Source organism: Pecten maximus, chromosome 6, assembly GCF_902652985.1.
Source record: "Pecten maximus chromosome 6, xPecMax1.1, whole genome shotgun sequence".
Lineage (NCBI taxonomy): Eukaryota > Metazoa > Mollusca > Bivalvia > Pectinida > Pectinidae > Pecten > Pecten maximus.
In genome coordinates, this window is record NC_047020.1 from 14619197 (window position 1) to 14639726 (window position 20530).

General features: G+C 37.1%; 1 protein-coding gene across 1 annotated transcript; it reads right to left on the reverse strand.

Annotated features, from left to right (window-relative positions):
* Nucleotides 1-9417: 9417 nt before the first annotated feature.
* Nucleotides 9418-19985, reverse strand: LOC117329057. Its single transcript, XM_033886755.1, has 6 exons — nt 18980-19985; nt 17991-18227; nt 16979-17104; nt 14457-15039; nt 13888-14132; nt 9418-10687 (listed from the first exon to the last, which is right to left on the reverse strand). The coding sequence occupies exons 1-5, from the start codon at nt 19484-19486 to the stop codon at nt 13918-13920; spliced, it is 1668 nt and encodes a 555-aa protein (XP_033742646.1). The 5' UTR covers nt 19487-19985; the 3' UTR covers nt 9418-10687; nt 13888-13917.
* Between the last annotated feature and the right edge of the window lie 545 nt (nt 19986-20530).

The window sequence follows — 20530 nt, forward strand, 5'->3', positions numbered from 1 at the left end:
TACAGCGAATTTAAATATCAATGTCGACCATCTCAAGAATGTTAATTGTGTCCATATATTTAGCACGCATGTTTCGAAAGGAATCGTTATTAAACGATGTAGATATTTGCAAGTGACACGGTATCAACATGTGTTGAAGAAAGAAACGTAAAAGTTTAAAGACTTAATAAAAACAGAAGGATCGTAGAGGAGCGGTAATAAAGTCTAATATTCAGTCAGGGAAATATACTGAATATCCATAGATCCGGAAAATAGTAAGTCTAGTGGGGTAGCATTACTCAAAACTCACACACCGAAAAAAAACACGATTACATAATGCCCACGTGCATCTACAATGAAGTTATCAGGACAATACAAAAAACGTACACAATGCGTTGACTTTATTGAAAAACAATTATATTACCACCACGCACACACAAATTCGCAGAGTTGCTCTGATATTCTCAGTACTGTCCCGTTTACATCGGTTGATTATAAGCAAAGGAAATTATATTAAAAAACGTAACGTAATTGGAAACACCAAAAACAAAAGCAAAAAAGTTCAGCGTTATCGTATGTAGACATTCATCTGATACAGAACAGTTTTATTGTGTACTAGGGCCTTTTATGATATGACAAGGCAGTTGCGTGGCCCTGTAAGCTTGGATAAAGATAGGGGCAAGGCATCGTGATAGCAATTATAGATTGATAGAAAATCAGACTATTATCCCATTTAGACACATAAACATGGAGAAAAGGACGTCGTTATATGCACTGAAGTATTTTGTGTTTGAATTCCAGACACAACCTTTGTATTTCGAGGCAGCAAACTTAATAAAGTGCAGAGAGTAAAGGAAATATCGATATACGAATCAATCATATACACATTGTGATATATAAACAAATTACATTTTTCGTTAGTGTAATTTTAACCTGGAAGTCCCCAGGCACATTACATAACCGCACGTGATGGCACTGGTGATTTATGGAACGTACATGCCAGTACCAGCCGTCCACATGGTTCTGGGAACACACACCGAGGCAGATGGGGTAAAATCTGCACAAGATGACTTGAAACCAAATCACTACAGAAACTGTCTTGTCTTCTACCATACCAAGACGTTATCATGGTAGGTTCACATGAAACTAATTAGCATCAATGCAGACCACCAGACCAGAAAACGTCAAAGGTCTCAATAATGGTAGACAACGGGACAATAAAGACGTCAATGGTCTCAATAACGGTAGACAAACGGTTAAGAAATACTTCAATGGTCTCACTTATGGTAGAAACCCGGACCGGAAAAAAGTCAATGATGTCGCTAATGGTAGACAAACGGTCCAGAAAAGACGTCAATGGTGTTTCTAATGGTAGACAAACGGTCAAAAAAGACGTCAATGGTGTTTCTAATGGTAGACAAACGGTCCAGAAAAGACGTCAATGGTTTCGCTAATGGTAGACAAACGGTCCAGAAAAGAAGTCAATGATGTCGCTAATGGTAGAGAAACGGTCCAGAAAAGACGTCAATGGTGTTTCTAATGGTAGACAAACGGTCAAAAAAGACGTCAATGGTGTTTCTAATGGTAGACAAACGGTCCAGAAAAGACGTCAATGGTTTCGCTAATGGTAGACAAACGGTCCAGAAAAGACGTCAATGGTGTTTCTAATGGTAGACAAACGGTCCAGAAAAGACGTCAATGATGTCGCTAATGGTAGACAAACGGTCCAGAAAAGACGTCAATGGTGTTTCTAATGGTAGACAAACGGTCCAGAAAAGACGTCAATGGTTTCGCTAATGGTAGACAACTGCACAATAAAGACGTCAATTGTACACACTTTCTCACAGATGATCACGACAGGGTTGATTGTTAGGACGCTTCAGAATTGACCATGGCAGGGTTCAATGGTAGACAACTTCACAATGGACAACGACAGGTTTCTATGGTAGACAACTTCACAATGGACAATGATATGGTTCTACGGTAGACAACTTTACAATGGACAACGGCATGGTTCAATGGTAGACAACTCCACAATGGACAACGGCAGGGTTCAATGGTAGACAACTTCACAATGGACAACGGCATGGTTCAATGGTAGACAACTTCACAATGGACAACGACATGGTTCTATGGTAGATAACTTTACAATGGACAACGGCATGGTTCAATGGTAGACAACTTTACAATGGACAATGACAGGGTTCTATGGTAGATAACTTTACAATGGACAACTACAGGTTTCTATGGTAGACAACTTCACAATGGACAACGGCATGGCTCTATGGTAGACAACTTTACAATGGACAATGATATGGTTCTACGGTAGACAACTTTACAATGGACAATGACAGGGTTCTATGGTAGACAACTTTACAATGGACAATGACAGGGTTCTATGGTAGACAACTTCGCAATGGACCACGACATGGTTATGTCGTAGCAGCCTCATAGTGGACCATGTACAACAGACTTTGATCTTGACCGAGTTCAACCCAAATACATTTATGTATATCACAATGCTTTCCCAGTTTGTGATCTGCCTCACGGTATCTTGCATTACTGCCAGCACTTTCTGATAACAAACGATTGACATTTGAACTTCAAGAACAAAGCAGGGAAGCAAAATATACATTATACATTCCTTCCAACTCCATATTTGCTGTGAAAATTGAAAAAGTAAATATCAGTACAACACGCATATATGCTAGCTCTGATTTGACTTATCTAAACTTTAATTACCTCCCCAACTAACGGCGAGGGAGGTGGGGTGGGGTGGGGTGAGGGGTTTGTACAATTTTGAATCCCCACTGCCTAGGAATGCTTCTAGTCAAATATGAATTATTTCCAGTTCAAATTTTTAGAGAAGAAGTCGTTCATAGCAATACAATGTATAGCCAAATTGCTACCTTTTGGCCCCCGCAGATGAAGCTCCATCAGTATCATAAATCATATCACTGACATAGTGGTGTTCCAAGTCAAGTATATCAGACTTAAATACAGTTTGATCTGAGTACATGCAGTTTTGAAAACGAGAAAATGTATAAAAAAATAATTACATTGGTAATGCTTTGCTCTTTTGTGCATCTAATACACTGATTTTCTGCCTGTAGAGGGTCCAGAACACTGCGGAACACCTGGTTATTTAGTGAGCACATCACACCAATGCTTTATGCATTGTATTGACTACCTGTGTGATGCAGGTCACAATACAAGATTTTGATATACACATACAAGGCAATAAATGGAACAGCTCCGGAGTATTAACAGGAACTTTTCACTCTCTACCGGCCGTCACGATCACTACGATATTCAGAATCCTTGTTATGCGTTCCAAACTCTCGTACTGTGATTTATGGTAAACGGTGCTTTTGAAAGGTAGAAAAAAACTTTGGAACAGCTTATCATCTAGTCAAATACAAGAAAGAGGTCAAAGCTCACTTGTTTATGTGTGGTTTTAGAGTCATCTACACATCATCATCTAACTGCTCTAGTCAACATGTCGTTGATATATGCTCTGTACATTGTGTAACACTCGAAATAAAATGTATTAATGTATTTATATTATTGAAGCACATCAGAGTAATAGATAGTGTGCTATATAAATTTTGTATATCATTATCATAAAAAGTGCACAATATTGACCCTGCCCTACCACTTGACTCCTTGACCTCAGGGCCATGAATTTTAATTATTCAAAAGAGCGCTTGTTGATGACTATAATGCGCCATTACTCTTTACTACCTACATTTCTTAAATTAAGAGATGACCCCATTTTAACCTACCGGTATTTGGCCCGCCCCTCAGCCATACAGCCTCATAATTTTCATAAGTTCAGATCCCCATGTCCTAGTGACGTTTCATGTCAAGTTTGGTCAAAATTGGCCCAGTAGACAACACAATACAAATAATGGAAGATTGATGCCACTATACCAGTATACCACTAACTGACTTGGCCCTTCAGGTCAGGTGAGCTAACAAGAGGCACAGAGGGCCTGCATCACTCACCTGGATATTTGAGTAATTATGACATTCATTATGTCTCTGCTTAGTGACCCTACGTTCCCACTGGTCAATCTCAAATTATCTAACTGGTTTTGAAAAATAAATAAAATCAGACAGAGACTAGATATGGTGTAGACAGTGTACTGTATTCTAACCAAGATATTATTATTTGCCTGGAATTTTATTGGTGTTATCTGTTGTAAAATCTATACTTCTACAAAAATGTGTATGTAGTAACTGGTAACAAAAGGGTCTGACACAGTGATAGACGAGGACTGTGGGATATCACAGTGTCTCTGCAAATCAACGGCAACACCACTCAAACGTCGCACGCAACAGGGAGGCCTGTTACTCAACACCAAAGTCGGAAATGTAATTCTATTTTAGGCAATACCCTTGACTTGTACTCCATTACACTTGGTATTTCCTTCAAACTGTGGTGATGTATCAGTCTAAATTTCTGTCTTTATTGATTTTAACACTGAACAGATGCAGTAACGAGTGTTTAGTGCCAAGTTGCTCAATAAGTGTATCAAACTGTAATGTAATTTAACAGAATAATGACTGGACAGAACCTGTCAGGTGGCACTCCACCAAAAACTTGACAATCGTAGAATGTGTAAATCTTGTAAATTCAGCCAATCAGAGCTATGGGACTACAATGATTCTATGGCTCACACTAACTGACATTACAGGTAAAACATCATAATCAATTATCACCTGTAAAACATCTTCCACATCGGTTGGGTTTCGGGACTCCAGGTTTGTTGAACATGCACTCCTTTGAGAAATTATTCATTAATGCGTGTTATTATTCCATTTTCTTTTTTTGCAAACTGCATTGTTCACATTCGATTGATCAATTACTCCCCTTTGTTTCACTTTGTCAGTAATGCGATAACTTAACAGCCATTAGGACCAGAGAAAGCCTCCTCAGGGATAGATAATCTACTGTAATGTTAAATCTGGAGGGATCTTGGTGGCCACCATTGAATGATCCATATCAGTCAAATGAAAAACTGATTTTTATCTATTTTCGCATCTTTCACTCTTCCTTCAAAACATGTAATAGCTTTATATAACACTATACTCTTTGTCATCCATTTAGTTCTTTCAATCAGACTTGCATGCAAAACTAGAGACCAAGGGTAACTACTAAATTCAAATTTGAGAAAGACCTATAATAGCCATTTAGTACTTAAATTTGAGAACTAGCAGTAACAAACTTCAATTGTCAAAATACAAGATGGCTGCCTGTCAGCCATGTTGTTCTCTGGTTGGTCCCAAAATGCAATATGCAATACTAAGCACCAAAGGAAAACTTACATATGAATTTTGAGAAAAACCCCATCAGTACTTTTTGAGATCTAGAGGGAAAAATATCTTCAATTGTCAAAATCCAAGACGGCTGCCCGTTTGCCATGTTGTTCTCTGATCAGTCCTATACTGTGATATTCACAACTAGGGACCAAGGGAAACCTACATATCACATTTAAGAAAAATCCCTTCAATATTTTCTGAGATCTAGTGGTAACAAACTTCAATTGTCAAAATCAAGATGGCCACCTGTTGGCCATGTTGTTTTTAGATCAGTCCTAATATGCAGTATGCATACCTAGGGACCAAGGTGAAATTACATACGAAATTTGAGAAAAATCCTTTCAACACTTTTTGAGAACTAGAAGTAACAAACTTCAATTGTCAAAATCAGAGATGGCCACCTGTCGGCCATGTTGTTTTCTGATCTATCCCAAAATGCAATATACACAACTAGAGACCAAGTGGAACTTACATATGAAATTTGAGAAAGATCCCTTTAGAACTTTTCGAGATCTAGTGAAAAAAACCCAACTTCAATTGTCAAAATCAAAGATGGCTGCCTGTTTGCAATGTTGTTCTCTGATCAGTCCTATACTGTGATATTCACAACTAGGGACCAAGGGAAACCTACATATCAAATTTAAGAAAAAATCCCTTCAATACTTTTCTGAGTTGTAGTGGTAACAAACTGCAATTGTCAAAAATCAAGATGGCCACCTGTCGGCCATGTTGTTTTCTGATCCGTCCCCGAATGCAATATGCACAACTAGACACCAAGTGGAACTTACATATGAAATTTGAGAAAGATCCTTTTAGTACTTTCTGGGTAATAGCGATAACAAGAATTGTATACGGAGGGACAGCTGGCCAGATGAATGACGGACTACAGACGCAGGGCGATTTGAATAACCCACTATCTGATGATGGTGGGCTAAAACTAATAATTGACAAAAGAAGATGTTACATTTTGCACTAGCTCTCTCTCTGTATTAAATCTTCAGGAGCAAAATAACAGTACATAATGGTGTGACATCACGAATTGTTATCTACTGATGACATCATAATACAAGAGGCCCATGGGGCCTGTATCGCTCACTTGGTTGGATTTGACCAAATGTCAAAATAATGTTCATGTTCAATTCGTTTTATTTGTCAATCTCAAACCATGCCATAGATGGTTAAAGTGTGGGGATCCCAACTGCTTTAAAGAAATAACGAAGTCCAGACTCTCCAAGGGTCTGAAAGACCTCAAGAATTGTTTTTACAAAATGCATTCATAACTTTATGACTAGTACTGATTTAAAGGAATTACCTTTATTTCCCCTATGGGGCCCCACCCCTTTGGCCCAATGTGGGTCAAAATCATCATTAATGCAAAATCTGTTTCGTTTTCCCCAAGGATGTTTCTGACCAAATTGGGTTCAAATCCATTCATAACTTAATAACTAGTAGCTATTTAAATGGAATTGCCTCTAATTCCGCTATTGGGGCCCCTCGGGGATCAGAGTCACCACTTATGCAAAATCTGTTCTCCTTTCCCCAAGGATGTTTCGGACCAAATTGGGTTCAAATCCATGTATAACTTTATGACTAGTAGCGATTTAAAGGAATTACCTCTATTTCCCCTATTGGGCCCCGCCCCTTTTGCCCCTCGGGGGTCAGTCACCATTTATGCAAAATCTGTTCTCCTTTCCCCAAGGATGTTTCGGACCAAATTGGGTTCAAATCTATTCATAACTTTATGACAAGTAGCGATTTAAAGGAATTACCTCTATTTCCCCTATTGGGCCCCGCCCCTTTTGCCCCTCGGGGGTCAGTCACCATTTATGCAAAATCTGTTCTCCTTTCCCCAAGGACGTTTCTGACCAAATTGGGTTCAAATCCATTCATAACTTTATGACAAGTAGCGATTTAAAGGAATTACCTCTATTTCCCCTATTGGGCCCCGCCCCTTTGGCCCCTTTGGGGTCAGAGTCACCATTTATGCAAAATCTGTTCTCCTTTCCCCAAGGATGTTTCGGACCAAATTGGGTTCAAATCCATTCATAACTTTATGACTAGTAGCGATTTAAAGGAATTACCGCTATTTCCCCTATTGGGCCTCGCCCCTCTGGCCCCTCGGGGGTCAGAGTCACTATTTATGCATAATCTGATCCCCTTTCGCCAAGGATGTTTCTGACCAAATTTGATCAATATCCAATAAGAACTTTGACTAGTAGCGATTTGAAGCAAATGTTGACGGACGGTAGACGGTCCAGGTGAGCTAATAATGGGGCATAACCATTATTATAAAATAAAAGTGCAAAATGTATCATCTTCTTTTGTCAATTATTAGTTTTATACACATTGTATATATAGAGGTTACACAACGAGTGATTGTTGGATATGGAATTTATTTCACACGAGTAAGTTATTTTTTAAAAGTTGCAAAAGACACTCGCTAAAGCTTGTGTCTTTTGTAACTTTTAAAAAATAACTTATGAGTGTGAAATAAATTCCATATCCAACAATCACGAGTCGTGTGACCTGTTTCTACCACCATAATAATATCGGCTTGAATCAAAGGGAAACGTGGCCAAGTATAATTTCACGTATGCAAATAAAGTGTACCGGTGACGTCCGGGACCCGGTAATGTGACGTCATTCGATTATTGAATTCAGGGTTCATATGGATTTTGTCAAACCAAATTCAAGGCCTTTTCAAGGCTTTTTCAATGTCCTAATTAAATATTCAAGGCCCATTTTACCCGTCATCTAAGTCATCTTGAAAGGGAACAAGAGAACACAAAGGCAACTTATAACTATCCACTTGATAAAAATACAACTTGACATGGTAATTATTAATGTCTGTAGGGGAGGCGACATGGACAAAGTTGAATCCAAATGATCAGCAGCCACCAGGGTTTCACTTATCCTATTGAAACCTTAATATTCAAGGCTTTTTCAAGGCTGTAAACCAATTTTCAAGGCTTTTCAAGGCACAAGGTGAAATTCAAGGCTTTTCAAGGCCCAAGGTGAAATTCAAGACTTTCTCAAGGCCCGTGCTAACCCTGTTGATTGCGTCAATAACAATTGCAGCTTTGGTCAAAGTTCGATTTCTTGACCAATCAAAAGACCGAAAGATCATATACCACTAGTGGTATATAACATATATTTATCCAACAGTCGGCACATTTATAAAATGGCTTGAGAGTGGAATAACAGATCGTATTGTGGTAGAAATTTCTACCACAATACGATCTGTTATTCCACTCTCAAGCCATTTTATAAATGTGCCGACTGTTGGATAAATATATGTTATATACCACTAGTGGTATATGATCTTTCGGTCTTTTGATTGGCCAAGAATTTTAACTTTCATCCAAGCTGCAATTGTTATTGACGTCATCAATAATCGAATGACGGCACATCACCTGGTTCCGGACGTCACTGGTACACTTTATTTGCATACGCTAAATTATACTTGACCATGTTTCCATTTGATTCAAGCCGATATTATTGAGGTAGAAATGTTTTTTTTGTTTTAACGTCCTATTAACAGCCAGGGTCATTTAAGGACGTACCAGGTTTTGGAGGTGGAGGAAAGCCAGAGTACCCGGAGAAAAACCACCGGCCTACGGTCAGTACCTGGCAACTGCCCCACGTAGGTTTCGAACTCGCAACCAAGTGGTGGAGGGCTAGTGATAAAGTGTCGGTACACCTTAACCACTCGGCCACTTGTGGTAGAAACAGGTCACACAGCTCGTAATTGTTGGATATGGAATTTATTTCACACTCATAAGTTATTTTTTAAAAGTAGCAAATGACACTCGCTAAAGCTCGTGTTTTTTGTAACCTTTAAAAAATAACTTACGAGTGTGAAATCAATTCCATATCCAACAATCACTCGTTGTGTAACTTCTATATATAACCTTAAATGAGTTTTCATTTCATTGTGAGATTTTTGAAGTCGGCAAGCCTTTGTGATCAAAACATAAAACTTTGAGATGAGTTTCATAAAATCATGTATGAAATGAAAACAAATTCAAGATACTTGTTTTATAACTCAGATAACTTAAATTTTGACAGGTTTGAAAGTCAAAATGTGGAGGAAAAATCAAACAAGTACTGGTAGCCATTTTGTTGTGTATTTTCATTAATGACATAATGTAACAACATTTTCAATATTATGACATAACATGTTTAAAGATAATTCCAGTCTACCATGTTTAGGTATACCGACAGCCCAGTCTACCATGTTTAGATATACAGAGTAGTTTAAAAGATTAGCCGGGTCTACCATGTTTAGGTATACCGACAGCCGAGACTACCATGTTTAGGTATACCGACGGCCCAGTCTACCATGTTAAGGTATACCGACAGCCCAGTCTACCATGTTTAGGTATACCGACAGCCCAGTCTACCATGTTTAGGTATACCGACAGCCCAGTCTACCATGTTTAGGTATACCGACAGCCCAGTCTACCAAGTTTAGGTATACCGACAGCCCAGTCTACCATGTTTAGGTACACCGACAGCCCAGTCTACCATGTTTAGGTACACCGACAGCCCAGTCTACCATGTTTAGGTACACCGACAGCCCAGTCTACCATGTTTAGGTACACCGACAGCCCAGTCTACCATGTTTAGGTACACCGACAGCCCAGTCTACCATGTTTAGGTACACCGACAGCCCAGTCTACCATGTTTAGGTACACCGACAGCCCAGTCTACCATGTTTAGGTACACCGACAGCCCAGTCTACCATGTTTAGGTACACCGACAGCCCAGTCTACCATGTTTAGGTACACCGACAGCCCAGTCTACCATGTTTAGGTACACCGACAGCCCAGTCTACCATGTTTAGGTATACCGACAGCCCAGTCTACCATGTTTAGGTACACCGACAGCCCAGTCTACCATGTTTAGGTATACCGACAGCCCAGTCTACCATGTTTAGGTATACCAGTCTATCAGTATTTAACTGTAGTTAATATCAAGGTTTAAAGATTAGACAGGTCTATCATTGATCTATCAGTATTTAACTGGAGTGTTTCAAGCTGCCTTCTGAAGAGTTCTGTTTCCTCCACACAAACCATTTCTGTATCACTAGAAAGTAAAAGATCTCGTTTTCTTTTGGCAAAATTTGCTCTCACTTTTTCTACATCCACATGTCCGTCGGCACGTTTTTCATGCCCTGCCTGCACTTCCTGAATGGATGAATGCTTTCCCTTGTTAAAGTCCTTCATTGCAGAGGTTAAAAACATTAACTCCTTTTCCAAGTTGCCTACTGTCAGCTTCAGCAGCTTGGACATGGCCCTGTTGAGTGTCCGGGAGGATCAACATGTTGTCAGGGAAACAGGAATACAGGTGATGAAGGGTCAAGGCTATCTGCTCCATATCCCTAGGGAAGACAAATGTATGTTTATCATATAATGTACAGAATCCTTACTCTCATACGAGAATTATATTATCTTATGATACACAGTAAGAGAAAAGAATACAACCAGTCATATATGTATATTACAGCAGTTATTGTTTTTCAGCAAAATATGTTATAACCTCAACAACACAACTGAAGGCATCAACATTGGGTTTTCCAGGATTAATAAAAACCAGAATTAATTCAAAATGCATTACAGAATCATGATTTTAGAGAATGAATGAATGAAAGTCCTCTTGCAAGAGGAAATACAAAACAAATGTATTTGTATGGATATACAAAACAAATGTATTTGTATGGATGCTGTATTTTTAGAATCCACTGTACATGGGATTTTTTTTTGGATTTTTTTTTTAATTGATGATGTTGTGGTTGTATATGCATGCATTTAGTGCACGTAAATAGATTCTGCCTTACATGGTCAAACTTGTAATGTACAATTAATATCTTGAAATCTGATTTTTTTTTTGTGGGTTGCTGTCGTTGTGTAACTTGCTGATGACATGGTTGGAGCATATTTCCGTAGGTACACTTTGTGAAAAAAATTTTTTCACAATCTAAGTAGGTCTCTTAAAAGTAATTATATATAACATACCTGATACATCATTTTGAAACAAAGTTGGTCTTGAAAGACAGAGACTTTATTTTGAAATGTATATGGACTTTATCAAAGTGTTCTTATAGCTATGAGATATTACAATGATTAAGACCAAAACACTTATCTGTAGAACAGAAAACATGGGACACAAACCACGCCTATACAAATTATGACACCGACATATGGTTATATGTAGGATTCTATGGAGAACAAAAAGCAATATGGCTAGTGTACCAATAGAATAGGAGAATCCGAGAATGTGTCTACTTGGATAATTTAAGAGTGGATGCTCACATATGCTCTAGACATGCAATAAACTGGAGGAGGGAATAAGCTGGGGCAGACTAATTAACTATACTGAATTACACCAAGAGGTATTCAAATTATCCTGTCTAGAACTGTCCACATCTTTTTACCTTCAGGACCAGTACATGTAGAAATCAACAGTCATTTATCACGAAATTGTCTACAATTTTCACAACAGCAATCTCCCATACAACTCCCGTGTATCATTATGATTGTCATCTCTGTGATGTATTTGTCTCTTTACTCTATCAATATTAAATGTCTAACATGGAAATGCTATCTATTTTATAGCTTAAATACAATATTGATCTCATATGTTTATCTGTTCTAAAAAATTTGGCCAATTTACTGCCGCGCGACTCTCACTGATAGCAGAATTCTCTATCACACTCTATAACATATTTTAACTAACAACAAATGCAACATTGAAGTGATTAATGGCCTGCTACCATGTTATCATCATTCTAAGGCATACTAGCTAGTCATGATGGTTTGATATCATTGAAGTATGAGAAGTATTCTTTATAACAGTGCATACTGTTTACTAGATTACATATGTACCACGTGTATAAATCTGCAGCGCATTTTAATAAAGATTTATATAATATTGTTGAAAAATGTAGGAACGGTGGCATGAGAATACTCAGGTCTGAAGGAACAGAGTCATATAATAGTCTTATATACAACTAGGACATGTTAGATATATACCTAGATCAAAATCAAATAATTTAATCTTGCTTGTAACAAGCATTTTTATTGGCTTTAAAATTTGTTATCAACCAATTACGTACAAAAGTGATCTCGCTATTTGTAACATAGTTTTTGATTGGCTGATACAGCAGCATAATAATTTCTATGAGAAAAGAGCTTGTCAATAAAAGTAGATTTCAATAGGGATTGTGAACAGTATATTAAATTAGAAGGATTAAAATAGGACATATTTTTAATGTTATGGAGATACATGTGTATAGCCAAAAAAAAAAAGTTTACTCTAAATAAACAGCTATAGTCAAGTTATGTAAGGATTTTCATTACACAAGCAATAAATGTTTATGCATGATGTTTCGATGTCTAGTAAGGTTATGCGGTACAGACTACAAGAGCAGAACTATACATTCTACAGCAAATTATCTTCGATCCTCTTAAAATTTTGTTTTACTTAAAACTTGTTTCCGGCACAAAATGTGTTATCCTGTCATAAAATGTCACTCACACTTTCCTATCTATTCTCAGAAGTTGGCAAGTATGTGACCCCTGACCCTGTGACCTTGAATATAGTCAGGGTCATTTCAAACTTTGTTGTTTATCTTGATTCTTGGCCATTTGCATTGGTAAATCAGAAAAAGTCATTTCAACCTCAAAATATCTAAGGAAGATACATGTGAAACTGTGATGGATGCTGTACCACAGCATGGGCAGGTGAGAAATAAGGTGGTATTTGATTGTTGTCCTCCAATTTTATCTAAAGATGCTACACCTCCGACAGAGTGTAATAAATTGTTATTATTTTGACAATAAATGACATTAAGTCCATATAATAAACATTTCAATATTATCTGTTGCGAAAAATCATGATCCTCTGCATGTTGCCGCCCACGAACCGAAACGCATTCTTAGCGCTTCCCCCTCGGCCCCATTTCGCTGGATTGATAAAAGTGTGATTTATCAACAGGTTTAAGCTGGTGAACTATAAATAGTAAATCTGAAATCACAACATATCACAAAAGAAATCTTAACCATTGATTCAATCGCATCATATGCTTACAGTTTTCAGTAAAGATGACCACAATCTTGTCGCTCCGACAAAAACTCAACTGTGTCATTTCCGCATGTGTTCCAATTCCACCCGTCATTGCAGACTCTGATTCAAATCCTTCCCTTTATTCGTTCTTTTTCATAATCTAATTTATGCTTCCTTCTTTCTGGAGATGTTAGGCTAACACATGTGGCCTTCCTCGCTTTGTCATTTGGTTCCTACTCGTTTGTGTTTCTGTTTTCGGCACATGCGCAATCAGTATTTCATTCAATATGGAGGCGGAGCGAGATGGAATTTTTTCGGGATGCAATTATTAGTTGTTTTTTTTTTCCAATTTTTAAGATAAATAAGATCCACTTTCTGAGGGTGGTAATAATGTAAAGTGTGTAACTTTTATTACTGAAGAAAAATACATATGAGTCTATTCATGTTTTTAATTGATTAAATCTACTATTTGTCGGATGTGTAGCACCTTTAAGAGTTTGCAAGTACAGAAAATACCTTGCAGATAGAGTAAAACTGGCCAATCGCTCATCCCCTACAGCTACCTCGGCCACCTTGATTCGTACGAGGTAGAGGGAGGTCACATCCGACATGTAGCACTTGTAAACAGGCCTGTAGGTGAATCCTGCTCGCTCCTCCAACCATGTCTTCAGATGCCCCTAATGTACTGGGGCATGTCCCCTCCAGCTTCAGTCCCACATCTAGCTGAATAAGTGACAGGGCAAGCAAGTCCCTCGACGACTCTATTTTCAAAAACATACTAGTAATTTAGCATATACGAGATAAGATTTTTGTGAAAACTTTGTATTGGAAAATTGTAATATAAGTAATGTATCAAGAATATACCGGTAATGGAGTAAAAAGATCACAAACCCATGAATTTGCGGGTGTATTGTTGTATTTATAAAATCAAGCACTTACCAGCATCCCAAAATTATTGTTTTTTCTTTAACACATGAAAATGTGCAATGGAATGTGCTGTATCAAAATTTCTGGTTCAAATAAAAACCATGAATGTGTATCATATACAGTTTTGTATAACAATATAGTTTAATCTATTTACATACCAGTTTCTGAAGTTGTCTCCCTTTTCAGGTTGTATTTGTCCCGTATTATATCCTCCACAGAGAGACATACAACTCCACAATCCTGACTGCCAGATGGAGGCTGTCCATCGTCCTCTGTCCACTGTAGAAGTACCCGACAACAAACCTTCTTAGCCATTCCAAACTTTGGCAGTGAAGCAACACATGTAGGAAAGTGTTTTATCAAGGGATATAATCCTTCCTCTTCTTCTAGACAGGCGACTGATAATCGTCTCTTTTTCTGTGAATTTTGGATTGAGGAGATGTCTTCGCTTATCTTTATTGATCTTTGTTTAGTTCTGAATATATTTGTATCATCACAGATATGATTTGAGGAACATGTTATGCACCCAAGGTAAGACTGTTCACCTTTTTCTGGTACAAGTACCACTTGAAATGACATTATGTTTTTGGCCATACAGTCCACCCCAATCACCCAATGTCCTTCAACAACTCTCTGCCAGATCTCAGTAACTGTAGCCGGTTCACATCTGTTTACCACCTTGGGGGTTCTTCCAGCTAAAGGTTGGCCTTCTCTCTTGTTCATTATAGTAACCATGGAAGGCTGAAATAAAACAGAATCAAAATCAAAATCTCTGTCACCAATAATATGGACACTTTGTGAATGTGCATATCTCACAAATTCCTTGCTTTCTTAAAGATTTTACTCTGCTGTTATTGTACTCTGTGTTACTGAATCTCATTTAAAAAAAAACAAAATAATGCAGAAGAGATGTAGACACTGTTGTAAGCTGACTTATTTTGTTTATGAACCAGTATGTGGTATATTTCATATCAATGTTGATGATATAATGTCTTTTATGCCAATACAGGGACGTGATACAGGGATTGGAAACTGTCGCTATCTATTAGTAATGATGTAGTAAGATGGCATAGAGTTAGCTCCCCTTGTTTATATTGTGCCTCTGGCAATTTCATTCCCCATGGTAAAGCGAAGCAAATTGGCATGTGAACAAGTCATTTAAACTGAGTATTATACTATTATATGCTTATATTGTTGATACCACCTGCTTGAACAAAATTTAATAAATTAAACCTTTGATAAAAAAGGAATCTATTCACATCATATTTTTTATTTTACCAACAACCGTTTTGTGTCAAAAAAAATTTTGGTATTTGTTCTTAAGTTCTCAAAATTATATAATATCTAATTGTAAACAACTTTTCTCCTAAAATACTTTGAATCTGTTAAAAGCTGAATAACTTATATGGCCGCACTGATTAAGCTTTTGAAGCAAATGTTTTTGAGCAAATCTCGCAAATTTTGCATAGATGATCGCTGATTATACATAATAATTGTTGCTTAGTGTTCGTAATAAATACAAGTTTTATCGAAATATTTCAGGATATTACCTTATTGTGAACTGATTTTCTCTCTTAAATACTTGTCCTATCTTTTTCATTTTTGGATTAGTAAAAGCCAGAATAAATCCCACAGGCAATGATTAAGCTTTTGAAAATGTTTTCATAATAAAGTTATCAAAAATTTGCAACAAGTATAGTTTAGTTTTAGCAAGTTTCTCCAGAAGCAAGATCTCGTCAATTTTTTCAAATTTTTTAATCAATTAAAAGCTGAATACATTTTACATTGCTTGATCTAGTTTAATTGAACTGCTCTCAGAGTGTTGTAAACATACTTAGTTTATCGAGAGCATGGCGATATTTGATGACCATGTAGTGTGTCATGTATAAGTAACTTCAGAGTTCATATCATATGTCCATGATTAACTACTCTACGTGTAGTTATTTTAGCAGTATTCTAATATTAGCGCCTGTCACACTCAAGTCATTGCGCTAATTCAAAAGTAGCGCTAAAATTTCTCCGACCTGTCTTTCAGCATACACGACAAATTGGTCTATGATCTGTCTTTACGTTCAGTACTTACGCTATGGTATGTTTCAAAAAAGTATCTACGATATCGATCTTTGAATATTTTAATATCAAACAAATACGACTGGAAATTGACATTTTTTTTACATTTCAAGTACGATACTGTCGATAGGAGTGAGGACAGCTTATGATTCAGTCGTATTTTCGCGTACACTATCCATTACTTCACTGGCAGATTTGGAGAAGGTGGCGGTGAATCTATCGGCTTTTTTGCCTATTGTTTCAGACTACTGGTCATTTTCGAGTGCTGACAGGCATATGGAGATACAAAACAACATAAACAAGATATTTGTTTTGATTACTGTTTACTAGTACAAGGTAATACCTATATTTGTCAGGTAGAATAGTCAACTCATCTGTATGGTATAGTCAGTTCCGGAATAAACACGGCATGTGATCATCTTAGTGGTCGAAAGCTACCCATGCCTAGAATTAATCTATTTGTTGAGTGACATTGTTAAAATTTCATTTATCATTATCTTACCTGTACACAGTCGATGTTTGTAAGCCAACTGGTATGCCATAGTTTTTTTCAGAAAAGTGTATTACCGCTAATCCCTCTATGCCAGTCCTTGGTCAATACAATACTCACATCTTTACTAGCTTGACAGAGTGGTCTCCCCTGTAAATTTCCCTGCAGTGTCTGCCATGTACTGGATATAAAACTTTCTCTACAGGTTACCTCCCTTCTCTTCTCACTTAGATTCACCAGATCATTCTACAAATAGTAGGATTTTTTAACCAAAACCTCTACTTAAACATAAAAAGTAGTTTTTGACAATTTGATAATACAATGTATTATTTTAATTTTACAATTTGAATTTGAGGTTAATTTTATTGTAATTCTACAAATAGTAGGTTTTTGTAATCAAAACCTCTGCATAAACATAAAAAGTAGTTCTTGACAATTTGATAATACAATGTATTATTTTAATTTTACAATTGGAATTTGAGATTCATTTTATTGTAATCAAGTTAGTTTATTTCATTTCAAATATATTTACTAACCGCAGTCATACATTTATTAATTCATATCATACTTTTAATTGGAAACATCTCCTGTTTGAAAACAATCATGTTAACTGGTTGTTGATGGAGAAAATGATTCATTTTTTTACATAAACAAATGCTCTTATGTCATAAATACACATAAGGTAATATTTTACATATATTCTTATCGTATTTACATCATAAATACACATCTTACAATTTTTTATGCTAATTGCAAGAGGGTTGGACCAAAGGGGTTAGATGAAAATTTTAATACAACAGGTACTCCTCGAGCTTTATTCTAGACTTATACCACTGGAACAGTAAATTGTATAAAGTACTTGTAAATTTATAGCAAAATTATTTTTGAAATTGAAAAAAGTACACAAGTTTTAGTGAGAATGCAATCAGTGTTTTCTCAATTTTTCTATAAAATTGTTTTAATAGTTCATAACATTATACATAATCTGTATCATTTATAGTTGACACTGGGGACATAGCTTTGCAGGCAACCATTACACTAGCCCCTGATATAATGTTTGCTTGCAAAACTCTGTCAATCATACTGTATATCATGGAAAATCAAGTCAATGCTAAGTCTCCTCAATACCTACTGTAAGCCTGGTCTGCAGGGCATGTATAGCAGCTGATGTGCTGTCCTTGTGTTTCTCGACAGTGGGCTTGTCTTGTCCATCCCCTCCTAACTGGTCAACCAGGACTGAGAATGTGTCGGTGAGCAGCCAACCACTGTTAGTTTTAAACTCTTCCTTCAATATTAACAGTTGTGGACAGCCAAGTCCCACAAAGTCATCGCAATGACAAGAGTGTACACCCCTCCATGTTTTTATCACCTGAACACAGAAAAATAATATCACATGTACATGAGTGAAAGCATCCAATTTTTGAAATACTGAAATATCTTGTATGTATTGTCAAAATTTAACATGGACACATAGGACAGAAATTATCCAAAATACTGAATACAGTATCAATACTGAACACTTTCACCCAAACATGTACATTACCATGAAGATCAGTTATGTATCTGGTAAAATAAACAATTAAAACATGTCCACAAACAATAAATCCAAATATATTGTCAACACTGAGTGACAAACATAATTCAAAATAATTTCTGTACATGACGCATGTCTATGATAAATAGTAATAATAATATACTGTGGAATCACTTTTCAACATGCACCACTACACTATATTAGTACTGCAGTGGTGAGTAACTATTGTGTCTACAAGTTAAGGTCTGGTGGTTTACAAACTAGCCATTTAAATAAAAGAGTTGTCCACTAATACCCAAACCTGGATGTTGATAATGTTGCCATTAAGACGAAGAAAAAGCAGGTAGATATTAAAGAAGACAGAAGTGCAGAAAAAACTTTTTTTGAGTGACTGGCGATGGGAACAGCTCAACTCAACTCAACTGGTTTCAGCTTCGATTGATTGCTACTGAGAGCAGATCTAGAGATTTCTCCTACATAGTAGCTGAATTTTTTTTGGCCTGTCTGTCTCATTATTTCCTCTCACGATTATATGTATGTCATATGAAGCTATAGAGAAAACATGGATGGATCAGTGGAATATTTACCTGTCTTTCAGCAGTATCTACAAGAAAAACATTGTCCTGCGAACGAACAACAACCAAAGTCTTGATCAGTCCATAAGGACGGAATACATGGAGCTCAGTGTCACTGGATATTTTGATTTCATCACCCATGGGAATTGCATATACCAGCTGTCCATCTTTGAAATGTAAGACGTAACCTTCATCTGTGACAGCGTATAGTGTCGTCTGTATTCTGGGGTCAGAGTCATCTGCTGAATTAGAAGAACAAATTTCCACAGATACAAAATGTATCTTTTTAATGTTGGTGAATTCTTCTGAGTAAAACAGTGCGATTGGGAGATTCTCACAGACAAATGGTGAGACTGATACGGAATATGCCCGAGCAGGTTTCCTCTTTTGGCTTGCAACAAAAATGTATCTGCCACATGAGAAGCATGAACCTAAAATAGAGTTTGGTTTGAATTCCAATGGTAAAGCTGTAGGCTGCTGTTGACAGGGTGCTATCTTTAACGGGAACACACATAACATGAATGTTGTCTTTTATCCAACTTATAACTGGGCCATCTAATGATGTCAAAGACACAGAGCTGTCACTCCAATCAGTACAAGACTCTTCTACACTTTGTAAAGGGATAAGGCTCCTCGCCGACAGATTCAGTCCCACTAGAAAGAGGCGATTGTTTCCGGGATCGCGTAAAGACGAGATTTGTAAAACAATAACCGGTAGCAAAAAGCCCGTCTTTATTTCTAAGCAGATTCTTGTCTGTAAAATATTCACAGATATGGACGATCTTGGTTCCGTCAACTCTAAAATGACATCACTTTCGTTTTCCCATTCACCTTCATTACCTGCCAGAGATGAAACTCTTGCTTCGATTAATATATTTTTAATCTTATCTGATTCCTTAACAGAAAATTGTATTAATTTTCCTCCAAATGCCAGCAACTGATCCATTAAATCTAAAAGACAGTCCTCATTTGTTTACACTGGCATTGGCATGTGAACAAACACGGCCGTCGCCATGTTTCTTTTCTTGAAAGCTCCGCGCAAATGAAAGGTGGTAGAGAATTTGTGTATCCCGAGCCGAGCCCGAGCCGAAGACCCGAGCCCGAGCTTTGGATATTTTCGTTCTTCCTTCATTACTGAATGGATTAAAGTGATTTTTTCTACAAAGATTTGATTTCAGGTTTTAAATCAATCCGTGTAAGTGGATTTTCTTAAAATGTATTTTAACGTCCTAAATCGACGATTTTCATTTTCTAGGGGGAGAATTTGTGTAGCCCGCAATCAAGCGTGACTATTCATGTTTTTTGCTGATTATTTCCGATACATGCTATTATTGAGAAATATTACTAGATACAAACAACAAGTAAATATAGCTGATTCTAAAAATATAAATTTCAACATATATCTAATGTGACTTGGTGTCAAATTTTGACATTTTTGTAACCGCGCCGACGATCAATGAACTCGCCGTGTTTACCGAGCTTTCACCGAGCCCGTGCTAAGGACAGATACCTCTACCGATCTCGAGCTTTGTGACTGTAAAGCCTTTAGTGATATATGTGAAT